The sequence below is a fragment of the Myxocyprinus asiaticus genome, chromosome 7, assembly GCF_019703515.2.
Source record: "Myxocyprinus asiaticus isolate MX2 ecotype Aquarium Trade chromosome 7, UBuf_Myxa_2, whole genome shotgun sequence".
Lineage (NCBI taxonomy): Eukaryota > Metazoa > Chordata > Actinopteri > Cypriniformes > Catostomidae > Myxocyprinus > Myxocyprinus asiaticus.
The window spans coordinates 37245854-37264830 of NC_059350.1; the positions used below are offsets into that span (position 1 = coordinate 37245854).

The 18977-nt window shown below is 37.0% G+C and overlaps 1 protein-coding gene across 2 annotated transcripts; it reads left to right on the plus strand.

Moving 5' to 3' along the window:
- Positions 1 to 1522: 1522 nt before the first annotated feature.
- On the plus strand, positions 1523 to 18972 carry fam114a1 (family with sequence similarity 114 member A1). Of its 2 annotated transcripts, none has more exons than XM_051701940.1 (13): positions 1523 to 1607; positions 3535 to 3852; positions 3992 to 4076; positions 5013 to 5194; positions 5793 to 5927; positions 9443 to 9595; positions 10834 to 10960; positions 13194 to 13279; positions 13481 to 13687; positions 14198 to 14337; positions 14422 to 14494; positions 18229 to 18282; positions 18423 to 18972. In XM_051701940.1, the coding sequence occupies exons 2-13, from the start codon at positions 3541 to 3543 to the stop codon at positions 18546 to 18548; spliced, it is 1680 nt and encodes a 559-aa protein (XP_051557900.1). In that variant the 5' UTR covers positions 1523 to 1607; positions 3535 to 3540; the 3' UTR covers positions 18549 to 18972. The 2 variants fall into 2 exon arrangements, with proteins under 2 accessions (XP_051557900.1, XP_051557901.1); XM_051701941.1 differs by having other exon boundaries at positions 1606 to 1715.
- Positions 18973 to 18977: the final 5 nt, after the last annotated feature.

Below are 18977 nucleotides of genomic sequence, written 5' to 3' on the forward strand. Positions count from 1 at the left end.
TGAGAGAGAGAGAGAGAGAGAGAGAGAGAGAGAGAGATAGAGAGAAAACAACCGCAAAATTTACGTCCACAGACGTAACATTTTATTTATTTTTTTCCATGTTATTAATGTCATATTCTTATTTGAAATTTATTTTGGGTATATGTTAAAACAAATGTGCAAATATGCTTCCTTAAGGTGCATCCTTTAGTGTGTGAATATTACACTGATCACACTGAGAGATTATCACACTGACTGGTTTTACAGTCCAATACAAATAAAAAATTGTTGATTTTATTTGTTCATTTGCGGGGATTAATTTGACTACTTTTAACCAGCATGTTATAGTTTGTGCGGTCTGTGCAGGAATTCCCACATTAAGAAGGACAAACTTTCAATAAAATCCCATACCAAATTCAGAACCTGATATAAAATACATAACAATATAACTTTATAACATAAATAGCTAGTATGTGCCTTACCTTGAAGCTCATAACAATGACGATAATTCTCTTTAATTGCCTGGTCCAGTTCTTAATGGCAAAACTGGCCCGACCATTTAATCAGTGAAGAATACGAATGAATTGAAGCTGCTATAGCGAGCAGCCCCCACTGTTGGTCAAAATAAACAGCACACAGTAGGCTTTGCTGCTAGGACTAAGTTTCTTGCCATGCAATATAATTCACTATGCTGGCTGTTTTGAATGCATGGGAAAAACGAGGACATTTCCGGGGACATCTCCAGTTGGGAACAGACCACCAAAAACTGGGACTGTGCACGGAAAACGGGGACGTTTGGTCACCCTAACTTAGGATAGACCTCCCTGAAATGACCTGCCGGTTGAACTGCAATGCACTTTACTGATCTCTGCCTGCATCACCTTGGTCTAATGATGGACTACACTTTTAAAATGGAATACATAGACTTACAACTATTTGCCATCAAAAGCCTTCATCAAAATCCTTCATCAGCCAATTAACAAAGGACAATTCATCAATTTGAACTTCTGCAGTTTATCTAGGCTGAACTTCAAAGACATTAGTCATTAATCTTATAGTTCATAAAAAATCTTTGTATAAACACTGGACCTTAACACTTAGTTTACTAATTTTAAACCATGATTTGCACTGCACATAAATAACTAATATTGGCATTATGTTCATGCTGGTTAGCCAGAGGGGAACTGGCCCCCACAGTGAGCCTGGTTTCCCCCAAGGTTATTTTTCTCCATTAACCAACATCTTATGGAGTTTTGTGTTCCTTGCCACATTCGCCTTCGGCTTGCTCATTGGAGTTCTTGATACAATAATTATTTAATTATTTATTTTTGTACACAATTTACAATCATATTTAATCAAACTACACAATTATGACTCTAAAACTTTATAGATATTACAGTTTCATATTACTGTTAATGCATGATTTTCTGTAAAGTTGCTTTGAAACGATGTGTGTTGTGAAAAGCGCTATACAAATAAAAACGACTTGACTTTACTAAAGAGAGTGGCAAAAGTTCAGCTGACGTCATCGGCCACAGCTGCACGCATCTCTGGGCACGCGGCCCTGCTGCCGACGTGGCGCGAGCTCGAGCGGAAGGATTGCCCGAGTCCGACTGTCAGCAGAACTGGTAAGATGGGACGACCCCATGAATTAACTTTGTTTCAGAAGAGATTATTAATATATTTATTTTGCATATGTGGATTTTACACGGTAACATTATGCTCCATTTTATAAGGTACCTGCATATGTCGCTTAAGTTATTATTCTTTTAGATGTTATTGTTACATTTGCTTGCACTGTCGCTATTGAAGTGCTCAGATTAGATACTTGAAACACTTAAACGTTATTCAAATGAATCAGGCAAAATCGTAAAAATGACACATTTTATTTGGAAAAGAAGATCCGATGTTGAAACAAGGTGCGTTAAAGGGCGTTTAATTTCAACTGGAAGACATTTTATTAGACATCATAAAATGTATCCATGATACGTAGAAACTGTAACATTTCATCTGTTTGTATATAAACAATGTCTGTATCAGTTTATTGTCATTTACTGTACTTCACGTCTATTTACAAACAAGTTTGTATGTGGCTTGTGCGTGTAGATAACCACCGCTAGATGGCGCCATAATACACACCAAACAAAGGCGTTTGACTGTGGCACCATTCAGTGACAGCGCTGTTGATCTCTCTCTCTGTGTGTGTGTGTGTGTGTGTGTGTGTGTGTGTGTGTGTGTGTGTGTGTACGTATACACAGTACAAGAGATTGTGTATTTATTTACTGATGCTAGGAGCTACAGTAACCTGATTGGAAATCTTTCTCATAGAAATGGCACGCGAATTCCCCAGTCAAAAATACACGAGTGCTAATGAAATGTCTATCATACCAATCCTAAAAAAATCATACCAATTCAAAAGACTAAGAATCTTGCTGAATAAACTGAAATACCCATTTGTCAGTTTTATTGATACTGATTCAGGAAGACCTTAGCAGATTTAGGATTCATTTGGGATTGGTTCTATTTGTAATTATTACAGACGTTATATTAAAGGGATAGTTCACCCAAAAATGAGAATTAACTCATTTACTCACCCTCATGCCATTCCAGATGTGTATGACTTTCTCTTTCTTCTGCAGAACACAAACAAAGATTTTTAGAAGAATATCTTATCTCTGTATGTCCATATAATGCAAGTGAATGGTGACCAAAATGTTGAAGCTCCAAAAAGTGCATAAAATCAGCATAAAAGTAATACATATGACTCCAGTTGTTTAATCAATGTCTTCTGAAGCGACAGTTAGTTATGGGTGAGAACAGACCAAAATATAACTCCTTTTTCACATAAGACTTGATATCAGCAGACTGCTTGGCGATCATGATTTCAAGCTTGATTACACTTCCCAGCACCATAGGTGCTCTGCACATGCATCAAGCACTAGGACGTGTAATCGAGCTTGAACTCTTGAACGTGTCTAGAGACTGCAATGGCAAGATGTACAGTGAAAAAGGAGTTACATTTTGATCTGTTCTTACTCAAAAAAACAATTGGATCGATTCAGAAGACATGGATTAAGTCACTGTATTCTTATGTATTATTTTTATGCTGCTTTTATGTGCTTTTTGGAACTTTAACTTGCATTGTATGGAACAATCCATTAGGGATTCCTTCACAATTTTTTTAAACTAGGGAAATAAAAATTCAGTCTCCTAGGTACAAACCATGTTCTACATGCACAAACATAAGCCAATATACTTCTGCGTTTTTGAGGAATGAGTCTCTAGGTATCATATTTTATAATGTCACTGTATCAATCTTGCTCTTGTAGATTAGCTGTCACAAGAGCAAAGTTGGTAATTGACTGTGTCATTGAGCAATTGCCACTCATTTTGCTAACCATAGTCAGATCTCAACTGGCCCAGAGTTTAGTCGGCAGTTATTTTGTTGGCTTGCTAGCAGCTGAGCAGTTGGCAATAAGAGTCAATCATGGCCACTTGATTACAAGGGTTGTCATGAAACTTTGTTTACACTTTTATTTTTTTTATTTTTTTTAGAGCACCATGTCACAAGATGAGACAGTGGAAGACCTTAATACACAATTGCCCCCTACCCTCCCCGAGACTGCCCCAGATGAATCTGCCTCCGTTGCTGCAATCTTTACAGACGAGGTCCAGTCATTATCACAACTCTCACTGGGCACTTCTGCACCTGACCCAACCAGGGAGGTTATAGAAGAGCTTAGTACAGCCAGGGATGTTGAAGAGCAGCAGTTACAACAATCAGAAGAAAAACCTGAGGATCAGGTGACTGAATGTGTGGAATCAGTTTGCCTGGACTCTGATGTTACACAGGGAGAAGCCCAGGGAATAGAGGTAAGTGTAATTGTGAAGAGCTCGCTGTATTTTTTTCATGTTGCATAACGAATTGATGACAAAGTTGTCTAATATTAATACTTAAATTAATGTGGGTTCATTTTTTATTTCTTTTGTGTGTATGGATGAATATGATCAGCCCCTGGATGAGTCTAAATCTAAAGGGTGGAGTAGTTGGGGCTCTTGGGGAAAGTCACTCCTGACCACTGCTACATCCACCGTGGGTAAGTCACCATAGCAACCTGTCACTACGGATTGGTTGCCATAGTAAACCTCACAGTGGATCTGACCACAGTTAACTGTTAGATAACACCCTCAGAGTGACTCTCCCTCTTTCCTTGTTATCTATCTATCTGTCTGTCTGTATCCCCTCCCCCCCCCCCCCATCATTTACAGTACAATTTGCATTTTCCCAGCATTTATCTTAATCTCTAAGAGAATTGAAAACTTTAAGAATGGTTTCTCCTCCTCTAACACACATACAATATATAGGCTAACTAAAAACCGTTTCCATGAAAATAAGATTCAAGGAAACCATCGAGACATGTCAGTAAACTCACTGAGCACTTTATTAGGAACACCTGTACACGTACTTATTCATGTGATTATCTAATCAGCCAATCATGTGGCAGCAGTGCAGTGCATAAAATCAGGCAGATACGGGTCAGGAGCTTCAGTAAATGTTCACATCAACCATCAAAATGGGGCAAAAAATGGGGGGAAAATGTGATCACAGGGATTTCGACCGTGGCATGATTATTGGTGCCAGACAGGCTGGTTTGAGTATTTCTGTAACTGCTGATCTCCTGGGATTTTCACGCACAACAGTCTCTAGAATTTACTCAGAATGGTGCCAAAAACATAAAAACATCCAGTGAGCGGCAGTTTTACGAAGGAATCACCTTGTTGATAAGAGAGGTCAACAGAGAATGGCTAGAGTGGTTATAGCTGACAGAAAGGCAACAGTAACTCCGATAACCACTCTGTACAATTGAAGTGAGCAGAATAGCATCTCACAATGCACAACATGTTGAATCTTGAGGTAAATGGGCTACAACAGCAGAAGACCTTGTCAGGCACTATATTAGGACCATGGTGTTCCTAATAAAGTGCTCAGTGAGTATATTTTGTAATGTTTTTTTTATTTTTATTGTCCTTAGGTCATGGGTTAAGTTCAGTAAGAGAGAAAGCAGGTGTGGCATTACGGATGCGTCAGACCTCATCATGTGAGGAGGCAGAAGAGGCCCATGAACATCCTGGGACAGTGACTGCAGAAGACAGTCACACAGAGGAGGTTCATAGAGGAGTACTGTCAACCATCACCAGTGCTGTTCAGAACACTGTGAGTCTGAGCAAACTGCTCCAGTAGTCTTATCATGATTATCATTATTTGATCAAATACACAGTTGATTTATTTACTTTCCAAAAAATGTAGCCTTGCTACATCTGTTTATCTGTCTGGTGTGTAAATGGGGTCCAAACCACTTTCTGAGGTGATCAGGGGCGCACGTGCATTTAATATTGTTTACACTTACACGTCCTGATGCATCCTGGATAACATCAAAGGACTCCCTAATCCTGTAACACATATTGCACCAAAAGCAAGGGTTTGAAACTTTGCAGGCTAGGTCTTGCTTAAGAAGAAAGCAACTGTCTGATGGAAAAAGTAAGAATGCATGACTTTATATTTTGGTATGTCTGACATCAACATGCAGTGTTGATATGTAATGCGATGTATGTAGTAAAGAAATCGGACCATCCTCTCGACAAAATCTGATCAGTGGATGAAGGAGAGGCATTTGAGATGCATGTTCACACCAGGTGTACACAGCAATTTATTCCCACTGACCTCTTGCAATTGGATCACCCAAGGAGGATTCACTGCATTCCAGACACATTTTAATGTTCATACTATTTTTCTCTCCCCCCCCCCCCTTCAGGGTAAGTCAGTAATAACGGGAGGTCTTGATGCTCTGGAGTTCATTGGAAAGAAGACCATGAATGTCTTGGCAGAGAGTGATCCAGGCTTTAAAAAGACCAAAATACTGATGCAGAGAACTGTCTCTCTGTCTCAGGTAAGGTTAACCACTGCTCTAATGATATTTCTGATCATGATCCACACATGATGTATGGTTATGAGAGCTGTTAAATGATTTAAGTTGTAATTGAATTAATTACATGACATGCCGATTAATTAATCGTATTAAACATAAATAATCACATATATGAATGTTTGTTGAGAAAGGTCCCTAAATAAGGTTTATTCAATATTAATTAGTGATGCATAATAATTAAAGTAATTATACATACAGTAGTGCAAAAGTCTTAGGCACATACGATGTTTCACAAAAGCATTTGTCTTAAGATGGTTATTTATATCTTCAGCTTTAGTGTGTCAATAGGAAATATAAATGTTAGACTCCCAACCATTACTTTTGCAAATAGAAAAGATTAGAATAGAAGAACAGGGAGCCCTGCAACAGATGGCATGGCCCCCATAAAGCCCCCCACTGAACATCATGTCAGTCTGAGATTACATAAAGAGACAGAAGATTGAGACAGGCTTAATAGATAGAAGAACTGTGGTGGATTCTCCAAGAAGCTTGGAACATCCTATCTACCAACAACCAAGAAAAACTGTGTCCAGGTGTACCTAAGAGAATTGGTGCTGTTTTAAAGGCAAAGGTGGTCACACCAAATATTGATTTAGCTTTTTTATGTTTACTGTATGACATTAAGTGATAAATGAAAACTATTTATGTCATTATTTTTGAAGACATCTTCATTATGAAACATTTTTCACAAGTCCCTAAAACATTTGCACAGTACAGTATAGTTTATGTATTATAATTCAGAATTAATTATATTGAAATATTGTAGCATGATGAAAGCACTGATTAGAGAATGAGAAAAAAAAGTTTAAGAATTCAATATATTGTTTATTCCCATATATTTCAACATAAGCCTACAGTTGACAGCATTCCACTTTTTAATGGAATTTCGTCAGTCTGTGCTGTTCTAACACAACATGGTTTAAATTGTTTGGTCTATGTACAGTACACATTGGTTAGATGGACACTGCTAAGGAAGTCTGTTCGAAACCAGTTTCCAGAGCTTCCTTCGTGTGCAAATGCTGTCTGTTAAGTCATTGACTGATAGATCAGCTTTCGGACGCAGCCTCTGATACACAATTTTAGAAATGAAAAGCACCCGGCTCTCATTCTGTGACTGCGCTGGCTGTGAGTTTTGTTAATGCGCACCGCTCCCTACTGACACAGCTTATAGAAACACAAAGTTAAATGTATTTCAAGCTTGAATTGGCCCGATTGTAGGAAAATATGTACTTTTATTACGGAATTAACGTATGGGTCAGGGAGGATGATTAATTGCATTATTTGATTTAATGCGTTAGTTTTTATATATTTAATTGCACTAAATAAACACATTAAATGGACCATAAATGGTCCTAATGGTTATACATCATGTATAATCAAGATCACAAATATCATTAGGCCTAATTCTTATATTAATCTTATTAAAAATTCTCTGATCATTTACTCACCCTCTTGTATGACTTTATTCTGTGTGACACAAAAAGATCATTTTTGATGAATGCCCTATTCCTTTTTTCAATACAATGGCAGAGGACAGTGACTACATTTTCAAGATTAAAAAAGGATGCAAAAGTGCACAAAGTATCTTAAAAGTTGTCAGTGAGACTTGTGTGACATTGCTTCGTGCACCTTTAAAATGGTAGTAAAAGTCAGAATTTACTCTAGAGGAGGAACCTACTATCTGGTGGGAGCTGGGATGAGCACAACTTGCAAAGTGTATTTTAACCCAAGACAGCCAGTTTCCATGTGTCCATGTAACTTATCGAGACTTTTGCGGCTTTCACAAAAGAGCTGCATTAAACCTTTTTGACTTACCATATAGCAATTGTGAGGATAAGAGAGAGCAAAGACTCATAGGAGGAACGTAGAAGACAAACTGCCATGACATAAAAAAGCTTGGAGCAATATGGGAGGAGTCACCAGCTTCAAACAGACTGGGAGTGAAAAAAGGAACCTAATGAGCTTAACAGGTCTTTTAGGGTGGACTCAAGCTCCCCAGTTTGTAAGTTCTCACAGTTGCACCTGCTTGCACCTCAACCAAGGCTGCCTGCAGCTACAGCCCCCATTGGCAGTTCACTCTATCTGCCTCGAAGTCTGACTTTCTCCAACACCTGCCCCAATAGCATGAGTGCTGACATCTCCTAAGCCACACTAAACAAGATGAAGAACCAGATTAAAACTGCATGACCAGATGCCATTTGCTCCAGGTTTTGAGGTCTTGCTGATCAGGCTCTGGTGCTTGGTTAAATCTAAGTCTCTAGAGAGAGTACCCGTACCCTGGAAAGCATCACATCGACCAAAGTGCGCTCCACCAGTCTTAATGACTACACACTGGTAGCTCTGACTCTGAAAAGTTTAGAGAGCAAACTTTGGAAGAAGGGCTCCAAAGGGGATGGTACTTTTCCCATCTTTCTTTACCCTTTTTACCTCTGACTTCTACTTATGGAACTCAAACAAAGTCATACCAGAAGTTCTCAAATGACTCTGCAAATGTTGGATGTATTGAGGGTTCACAAGAGGCTGAGTACAGTGGATTGGTCAGCAGCTTTGTAGAATGCATGAATCACCTGCAAATCAATGAGGCAAAGACCAACCCTGCATTCTAATCATAGTTCATTGAAAATAGAAAGCCAAAGGATGAGATGCTTTTTCTGATGAATTTTCAAAGTGCGTATGCTCTTTGACTAATACTACCCTTATTCTTTTGTAACAGAAGAGAAGTTTGTGACAGTTCTCCGTCGACTTTTTCAGTTAAAGAGAAGTGACGAAGAAGCTGCCACAGCAATTTTTAAATATAGCAATCTAAAAGTAATATAGTGAATAGTGAATTTAAAGGTAAAGAATTTAGCAAGATATGTATAATATATATAATGCTTATATGCAAACGTATACAGTGTACTGTCTTAAAAGTATGGACTTTCCCATCATCAGCGAAAAGTATTATATATTATAAGTATGCGAACTGGGATACGCCTCAAAACGTTAGCCTTCAGGAGTAAGAGGGTCCTATCTGGCATGCTTACTGTTTATAAAATCACATACCGCAGGTCTAACCATGAACACATTCTCCTTAAAGCAGCCTATCTAAAGCAGAAAGGAACTGTATATGATGTGCTAAAATGAATTAGAAAATATAATATAATAGAATATAATAGAAAATATTTTGTTGGGAAACAAAAATCAACAGATGAGAACTTGTGAAATGTTCTTTGATTGTGTAGCCCATTAGTTATTTATGAGAAGAACCTTTTGTAAATATTCTTTAACAGATCTCTACAATAGTACTTAATAGAAGTGGGGCATTTATGAAGCGTTCTGTCCCTCTGTGACTTGTGTGTGTGTAAAAATGGTAGAAGTTGAATGTCTTGATGATTTACCGTGAGTTTGTGTAGATGCTGCAGTATTGGCAGCATGTATGTGGTCAGAGGCCAACTGAGTGTTTAGTATGCAGGTTCTTATGTTGTTTGTATTTGTAGATGTTAAAAGAAGCAAAGGATAAGGAGAGAGAGAGACTGAGCAGTCAGATGGTCACAGAGCCCACCGCTCACTATGGGATCTTGTTTGATGACTACCAAGGCTTGTCTCATCTAGAGGCGCTGGAGATACTTTCCAATGAGAGTGAGGGGAGGGTTAGTAATTTACACATACATACATATACTGTATACATTCACTCATAGTACTTTTTACCATCCAAAAACAAGCTCAAATACACTACTCTAGTAATGTTATTTTCTCTTTTCCTCTTCTTTCATTGCGTCTTTAAGTAAGAAAGGGATAATGTGGGGGGCCTGGGTAGCTCAGCGAGTAAAGACACTGAATACCACCCCTGGAGTTGTGAGTTCGAATCCAGGGCGTGCTGAGTGACTCAAGCCAGGTCTCCTAAGCAACCAAATTGGCCCGGTTGCTAGGGAGGGTAGAGTCACATGGGGTAACCTCCTTGTGGTTGCTATAATGTGGTTCTCGCTCACGGTGGGGCGCGTGGTGAGTTGTGCGTGGATGCCGCAGAGAATAGCATGAAGCCTTCACACGCGCAATGTCTCCGCAGTAACACGCAAAACAAGCCACGTGATAAGATGCGTGGATTGACGGTCTCAGACGTGGAGGCAACTGAGATTTGTCCTCCACCTCTCAGATTGAGGCGAGTCACTATGCCACCACGAGGACTTATAGTGCATTGGGAATTGGGCATTCCAAATTGGGGAGAAAAAGGGAGAAGAATAAAAAAGGGATTATGTACAAAAGAAAAATAATGTCTGTCAATAACAGACAGAGTGATAGTGACTGGCTGACTGTATATTTTTACATTGTTTCTTGTCAAATAAATAAATAAATGGAAAATAAATATTGATTTGATTTAAAATTATTTTAATGTGTGAGAAGAGACCACAGATTGATACAACAGGCATGAAACTAGCACAGATATGTAGGAAATTGGTTATGGGACCATGCACAATAATACAGTTTAGAGGTCATTATACAAAAATATTTGATTAAACAATCAGAATCAATTATTACAGAGTAGAGGTCAACAGATTTTGCTGAAACTGATAACTATGCTGGTGGAAAAGGCAGACAATTCATTAATTCACCAATAGATTTTGATATAGATTTATAGAAGAGGCTACAAGTGTCCAAAGTGAATAAAATCAGATACATTTTATTGTGCAACCAAAATCCTACTAAAAAAACCCTATCGGTATAGATTTTTACAGATAACCGATAGTTCCAAAAAGCAACTATCGGCACCGATTAATCGGTAAAACTAGATAGCCGTGTAATAGTTATTTTTATTTACTTTTACTATAAATGGCCTTTTTTGTTCATTGTCTGTCCTCTTTTTTTCATTGTGTTTCTCTCTTTGATTCAGGTTCAAGCCTTTTTGTCTTCTTTGGAAGAGGAAGAGTTAGAGGTTCTAAAGAAGGAGCTGATTGAGATTAAGGAGATCTTCATCACTCGTGAGGAGGAGGAAGTTGATGCCAGCTCAGGGGAAAACGGTGATCTTTATTCACAAATTCATTGTTTCACTCCTCTCTGTGAGTCTTCAAAAACCAAACCTTAGATATATCCAGAACACAATCTGGTGTGAACAAATCTGGACCACAATCAAGATCCTTTGCTGGATAAATTGCTTTATTGCAATTATTTGTGTATTAATGGAGATTAATCAGGTTAATTGGTCAAGTTTACCAAATGGTCATCTAATTTTCTTGGTTTAAAATGATTCATTATGTAATATACATGATGATATATTATTAGGCTTGGGATCGATGCCTTTTTCACGCATCGATAATCAGAAGATATTCCTAATGATTATTGATATATATCGGGATTTTTTTAGTGTGAGCGGCAGGGTAAATTAAAGGGACACCGGATTTAGCAGAATTTATGGCACATTCTAAAATTTGAAACAATTACAGTATTTTCTACAAAGGTACGCACACACTGTCAACGCTTATTGTCAAAATTATACAGTGCCACGGAGCGCAACCCACATAGTTTTCCAAAACATTCGACTAAAATCCTTATCAAAGGACAAAGATTATTTACTCTAGGCATAACTGGATGATATATTGTGTATAAGTATCTGTCATAGAGCCTACACATGACAGCTTGAAAGATCTAGGCTTCAAGGCTACAATACAGATAAATTGCATAATAAACCTCTGCATTTCTAATCTTTCAATTTGCTCAGATACACCAGTTTCATACACTAACCTGCAAACTCATCATTGTCACTTTGTTCATTCTTGAAGAAGTATGAAAATCTTCGTAACTTTGGACTGCCTTCTGCTTCACCGCATCAGCTCGTCCTGTGTGTATTGACCTGGTTCATGTGATGGCACTGTATGACAGCGCCACCATGTTTGTGACCAAAATGAAATTTACCTTCAAAGTGCTACGCTGTGGAATGCGGCAAAAGCTGGCTAAAATTTTGTTTCTATTTATAAATCATGAAAAGGTGAAACTGCTGTTTAATTACCAGAGACAAAACATAATTTTTCTTTCAATAAAGTTTTATATTTTAAGTGACACGGCTTCATTTAGCCAAAGTCAAGCAGCGATGAACATGTCAGTTATATTTATAACATCGATTCGAATACAATTAAACTGGAAATGCACACAGGATGATGTTATTCATAACACCCAGTATGTCATAATTGTATCACATTGTAATAAATAAAAAAGCACTATAATGTGAATATATATATATAGTATATATGTAATGTGTGTATATACTATTGTTATAACAACACATCTTAAGATCATGAAGCACAGACTTTATTCACACCACCAGACTATAATGTAAACATACAGTATTATTCTATACACTAACATGCCTCGGTTGCTTTCTGTGTATTCTTCATGAGCTAAAAACAGCTCTTACATACATACAGACGGGATCATCACAGACGTTTTTTAATATTGTGACCAAATCAGACCAGAAAACAACACGAACATTTGTAACTTCTGAATGAGAGATGTTTGCTGTGATGTACCACTGGGCGTGTGTACTCTCGGGTCACACATCAGACTCGTCGTGTATTGAGGTAAATTGTGGATGACTTATATTTAAATGTCTGCGAAAGTCAAATTTGCAATATTTGTGGTGACCTCAGACCTGTATACACCTTTCCTGAGACTTGCAATGGATCAGAAGCGTTTTTTGAGGTTTTCCTTGATATCGTTTTACGGGTGTTTTTCCATTCATTGCCTTTGTTTCCTCCCGCTGATGGTCACAAATATGCCGGCTGCGGTGAAAAAGTGGCGTCACTGAAACAGGTCAATATCAGATCAAAATGATCATGACCGCTACCGGGACTGGCTTTAGTAAATGTTTTATCACCCTCTTTTGGTCTCCCAAAGCTATTACGCCAGACTGTTAAACAGAGGCAAACTGAGTGATTTGGAAAGCACGCAATTTACGCTTCTAATTTAAATGTCTGCAAATTTTAATATATCAATGCCTCAAAAATATATTGATAAAATAACGTGCTGATCAATATCCATATATCAATATGTTATAACATCCCTATACATTATATGTGAATACACTAGTGGTTAAAATTTCAAATATTCCAAAACCCAATATTAGCAAACTTGAATGAACAAACATTAATTTGATATGACTTGATTCATTTGACGTGATTTAGTCAGAGCAATATAAATATTTCAGTCTTGCTCATTTTTGCCCTTGGGTTTTAAATTATGCGCTGCTGTGTGTTTCAGCTGCTGATGGAGAGGAGTTTGTCAGTGTTCTTACCGAGCTACTCTTTGAACTCCATGTTGCTGCAACTCCAGATAAACTGAACAAAGTACAGCCATATACATACATACGCACGCACGCGCGCGCATATCCACACATGTAATAAGTCTGCACACAGCACAACTGTATGCTCACTTGTTTTATTTTTTCCCCACACACACAAACACACAATATATTATTAATATATGCACACACACACACACACACTCACACACACTAATCAAACTGTGTGGCACACTTTGCCCTGCAGGCTCGTATTAAAGCTCATGATTGGGTGAGAGAGGTGGAGCAGTCCAGGGAAGTTGCCAAAAGCATATCAGAAGAATTAAAGGGAGAGAACTACACCGCTTGTCCTGCTCCAGACAAGGAGAAAAAAGAGGAGGAGGACAAGAAAGAGAAGGAAGAAGAGGGAGAAAAAGAGGAGAATAATAAGGAAGGAAACTCTGATGTTGTTGAGGTAAGCATATTCAAAGTGACTGTTTTCACCCAGGTGTAAATGGCACCTGCCACACAGTGCAGCTATTTGCACCACAATAGTTTAGTAGAAACATAGAAATTTACGACAAACTGCTTTGTAAGTTTAGCTGCAGTGGCATTGGGCGTAACGCCGGTGCGAATGTGCATTTTTTGCACTGGGGTGTAAATAGCATCTACCTTTATTTGCACCTGGGTGCAAATAGCATCTGCATTTTTTCCTGAAAAAACAAAGTGTGTTGAAACATAAAATATTAGAAATGTACAAAATGCATAGAAACACTCATTTACAAAATATTTAGAAACACAAAACATACGATCGGAACCATATGATTCAGTAGTAAGTACAATGCAATCACGTGAATATTGAGCACAGATTACATGTATTACTTTTCATTTAGGAAAATACATTTGAGAATACTCCTCATACCTCATATAAAGACATACTTTAGTAAAAAAGTGTGTTTTTATATGTGTTTGTGTCTGTCTGTAGAAGGTGTATCTGTCATCTGTGGGCAGTCTTGCTGAGGTGACCGCTCGTAGTATAGAACAACTACACAAAGTGGCTGAGTTGATCTTACATGGACAAGATCTTGAGAAACCAGCCTGCCAGCAGGCAGGAATATTGGTCAGGTGAGCTAGTTCCTCAGCCATTTCCGAAAGACACCATTAGACAAGTCATTTATTAGCTGTTTAGTGACTGCTGTGTATGTTCAGGTTAACGTGTGCCATGTGTAAGGAGGTTGGCTGTTTGGCCCGAAAGTTCTCGGAAACACTTCTGGCTGTGGGGGTGAGTCTGAGTTAATTCTACAAATATTACCCGAGGCATTTCTGATATTAGTAACTACTGTAGTAATTAGTAAAAAGTTAACATTAAATCTAAATTTAATCTAATTTTTCCAGGTTATGTTTCATCACCTAAATATTGCTTTTGGTTAATGCTTGATGTCCAATTTGTGAGCAAATTCTTCTTCTTTGTAGTTAATTTCCCCCCCCAAAATGATTCACAGATTAGTTAATTTGCGAATCAGTTTGAATCCAATTTTTTGGATTGTTCAATTTCACAAATGACTGGAAACATTATGGAAATTCCCAGGTCAAAAAGGGTGGGAACCCTGTTACTTTCTTGATACATGTTCCAGGTCTTTTTTTGAATACTTTATCTGTGCATGTTTTTCCAAAGGAAAAAAAGTAATCTTTCATCAGATTGGAACCCCTCCATTCCAAACACCTGTCATACTGAAACTACTTTTCAGGATCTCAGTCAATTCCCCAGTTGATAAAATGATGTCCCACCTTACATTTTTATTGTTAAATATCCTGTTTTGCTCAAAAATATGGCACTCTAGGGAAGTAAAATGTATTGCAAATGCTGATTTGTGTTATTTTTAACCCTCTTTTTGGGTTAGGGTCATTTTTAACACAGGACACATAAAGAATACCACATAGTTTTGGTACTGGAACCAAACTGGAACCAAGACTATCAAAAAAATCAATAATAAAAGAAATCTTTTTTGTATATAATTGTTTAAGAGAGTTAACAGTTTAATACAAATTGTTCCTTCCATTGTCAATTTTGACCCGTATAGAAACGACCAGTTGTGGCCTTTCACCTTCGGAGTTTTGTATATTATGCAGCTTTAAATATTTTTTTGCACACACACACACACACACACACACACACACACACACACACACACACACACACACACAGTTTTGAAAAGGTAATATGTTAATAAATAAGTTTACTTGCATAATTTTAGATGATAGGGTACAATGGGGTAGGGCTGCTCGATTATGGCAAAAATCATAATCACGATTATTTTGGTCAATATTGAGATCACGATTATTTAACTTGATTACTCATTGACTGGAAACATCATGCATTTTTTTTTTTTTAAACTTATCTTTTTAATAGTGGATTTCCTTGAACTTGAAATGTGAACTGCACTGGGTAGGGGAGGAGGCTATTGTCATATGATAATTATTTTATGTTACGTATGGTAGACAACTAAAGGAAAGCCTCCATTGCCTCCATCATTTACAGCAGGGGTGCACACACTTCTATGGAATGAAATCTACTTTTTAATAATGTTATTGCAGCAAGATCTACCATGTACAATAAAGGCTATATATTATCACAATACAAAAATTTCAGTAGTTGGTAGTGAAAGTTCACAATTCTCAATACCAGCTTCAAAACCACATCAAATAATGACACTAATTTGTTAATTATGGAAGAATGGTTTCAAGCTCATACTGTAAGTAATTATTCAAGACTAGTAAACAGTTAGTAATAAAATAGATTAGAAATAGATTAAAAATAATAGAACAAAAAAATACAAATTAAGAAAATTCTGTTTTTTTTAACAGCTTCAAAAGTTTTTAACAGCAGTAAACAATCAAGTATTCAAGTAAACATTCAGAATGAAATGCAACATAAAACTACTACTTGTCTTTACTGTATAATTATAATGCATTAATAATTTTTAAAGCTACTAAAGTTACCCAGTCAAGAGCAGTGAGTGTTTTCTCGTTTTCTTGTTAGTTGTTTGATTATTATAATGACACACTAGACTGCAGCAGGTCTATTAGCTTACATTAAAACTTACAAGTCTGATACTTTCCAAATCTGCTGTTTACGTTCACTTTAAACATCAATCTCTGTGTTTACATGAATAACTCGCCAAGATGGGCATTTTGGCAGAATTTTGAAATGTATTTGACCGTTCAGGTGCGCATTAGTGCGAGCATTTTCGGATCACGGGCATGTTCAGCACACACACATACGCCGCCTGTCAATCAAACAGGGCACAGCTGTTACTAGATCGCTAGCAAATAATAAAATGACGTGCTCTTGATTACTTTCAACAGCAGAATAAAAATATGAACTTTCTAATAAGTGACACAGGCCTAGGCTATCACAAACATAGTTTTAATCAGTCTGCTTGTCCGGTCGGGCAAGTAAAATTCTCTTTCACTTGTCCCTTCAAAATTCCACTTGTCCCGGACAAACGAACAAGCATTAATGTCGAGCCCTGATTAAATATTGTATTCAGCATTCTCCGATAACAATTTTTTTCTTCTGCAGTATAGCTCCTAAAGTAAATGTATGTTGTTTTAATGAGTTTTAGACATTATTTTGGAAAATAAGCCATAAAAAACTAATCAAAAACATATTTTGTTCCAGTGAATAATGGGCTAAGACTACACTCTCTCATCTTTATGTTCACTTCGATCTATCTTTAACACAGAAAAAACAATCTTTCTCTTCTTAATAGAGCTACGTATCGGCGATTTTTTTTTTTTTTTTTTTTTTTTTTTCATGATAAGATACACACAATGAATGTGACACATACATTATGATTCACTACATCGCAAGCCATCACATTATAATCTAGCTGCAGAAAATGTGTGTGAGTGACAAGCGTACCACACCAGAGTGTGCATCAGCTTGGAGAAGATTCAATCTCTTCCCCGGTCACTCCACGCAACTCATTGACGTGGCGCTGACCGCAAAAATAAATGCCAGTTTCAGAGTTTATTTTTATAACCCGCTTCCTTATTATTTGAACTTTAATAAAGAATGCTTTAAAGATATAACACTGGGGTGTTTCATTGCGAAACGGAATGCGGTGCAATAATAGTTTTATCTCGATTATCTTGTTTTCATAATTGTTGGAAGCCAAACTCGTAATTGAAAATACAATTTGATTAATCGCCCAGGCCTACAATGGGGCTAAAGGCCCCACAATTGTAAAAGACCTAGTGGATGTTATTTCTCCTAAAACAATAGATGGCAGAAAAAAGCATTAGAGCACTTTTCTAAACCCCTGTAACACTGCAACAAATTGTATGACATAGCTGTAAGGAATGGATTTGTTGCAATGGACATGCAAATTGGGCCCATTTGACTGCTGGAAAAACCAATAGAGATTTATTTGTCATATAGGCATGTAATAAAATTTTAACTCAGAAATGTTCTCTACAATCATTCATTTTGTTCAATCAATCAATCATGCAGAATAAATCAGAAATTGTTGTAATATAGTTAAGATATTATAAAATGCTAAAAGTGATTCAAATAAACATAACACAAGATGTCTGGCAAGTTTTTAATCTTTTTTTATTTATTTATTAAAAAAGAAAAATCTTTAAAAATGGTTACTCCATTAATGTTCAAAGTATTTCATTTCCCCCGTATCATTTTACACGTTGGGAACACATTAAAACTTTAGTTCTGTTGTACACTAATTAAGAATTTATGCATTTTTAATGGTTTTTAATGCAGGTCAAAAATGACCTGAAGGACAAAAGAAGGGTGGATTTTCTTAAGACAACAGGTGTGTTAAGGAACTAAATTATAAGTTCCTTTAATTATAATGCAGGGGGCTTGTCCCAAAAAATACATCTAATTTGAATTAAAAGTTTATGTAAATTTTTGTTTGTTCTAAAGTGTTGAATTAACATCCTTCTGTTCGATTTATGGTCTTCTCTTTCTTTTTTTCTTTTTTGACCCTGTAGAGTCACAGAAAGGCAGAACTAGTCAATCCTCTAGTGGATAGTGTGATGCTGGAGGTAAAACTCAGTGTGATCATTTATGCCAAAGGTTCACAATGCACAGCTTACAAATACATAACAATGATTTGATGATGATTATAATGACTATGGTAAATCATGACCCTTCATCTGTGCATTTGGATGTCTTGTTTCTTCAGGGTTCTAATAGCACTACCTATATCCAAAACGCATTCCAGCTGCTGTTGCCTGTTCTACAAGTCTCGCACATCCAGACCAGCAGATCTGCAGTCAAGCCAACCCCAGAACCAACAACCACAGAATAGTGTCCTCATCCTGTTTGTGTTTTTGTATGTTTCTGTCGTATCTGTCTGTTTATGGTCTGTGTTTGCTTCAGTATGAGAGCATACACCAAAAAAGTGCAATTCTGGTGTATATATATATATATATATAGACTCTTAAAATGACATAACTCAGAATTGAAATGGGATTGAAACTCCTAACTTATTTAGGAAGCTGCTTATGTGTCATTCCTCCTGATACTATGTCCGTTCTTTTTTAAGTTACCTTAAAAAAACTGAAGATTAGTAATCATGTGTTGCATTGTCTGTGCAGGTGTGGAGGAACTAAATTACGTCTAAATTAAATCAGTCACTCTTAAACCATTATCTGTTTTTTATTTTGAATAAAATAAATGAAGAACATAATATGTAATATGAATAATATGAAATATAAATCTTAAAACTCTTAGTAAT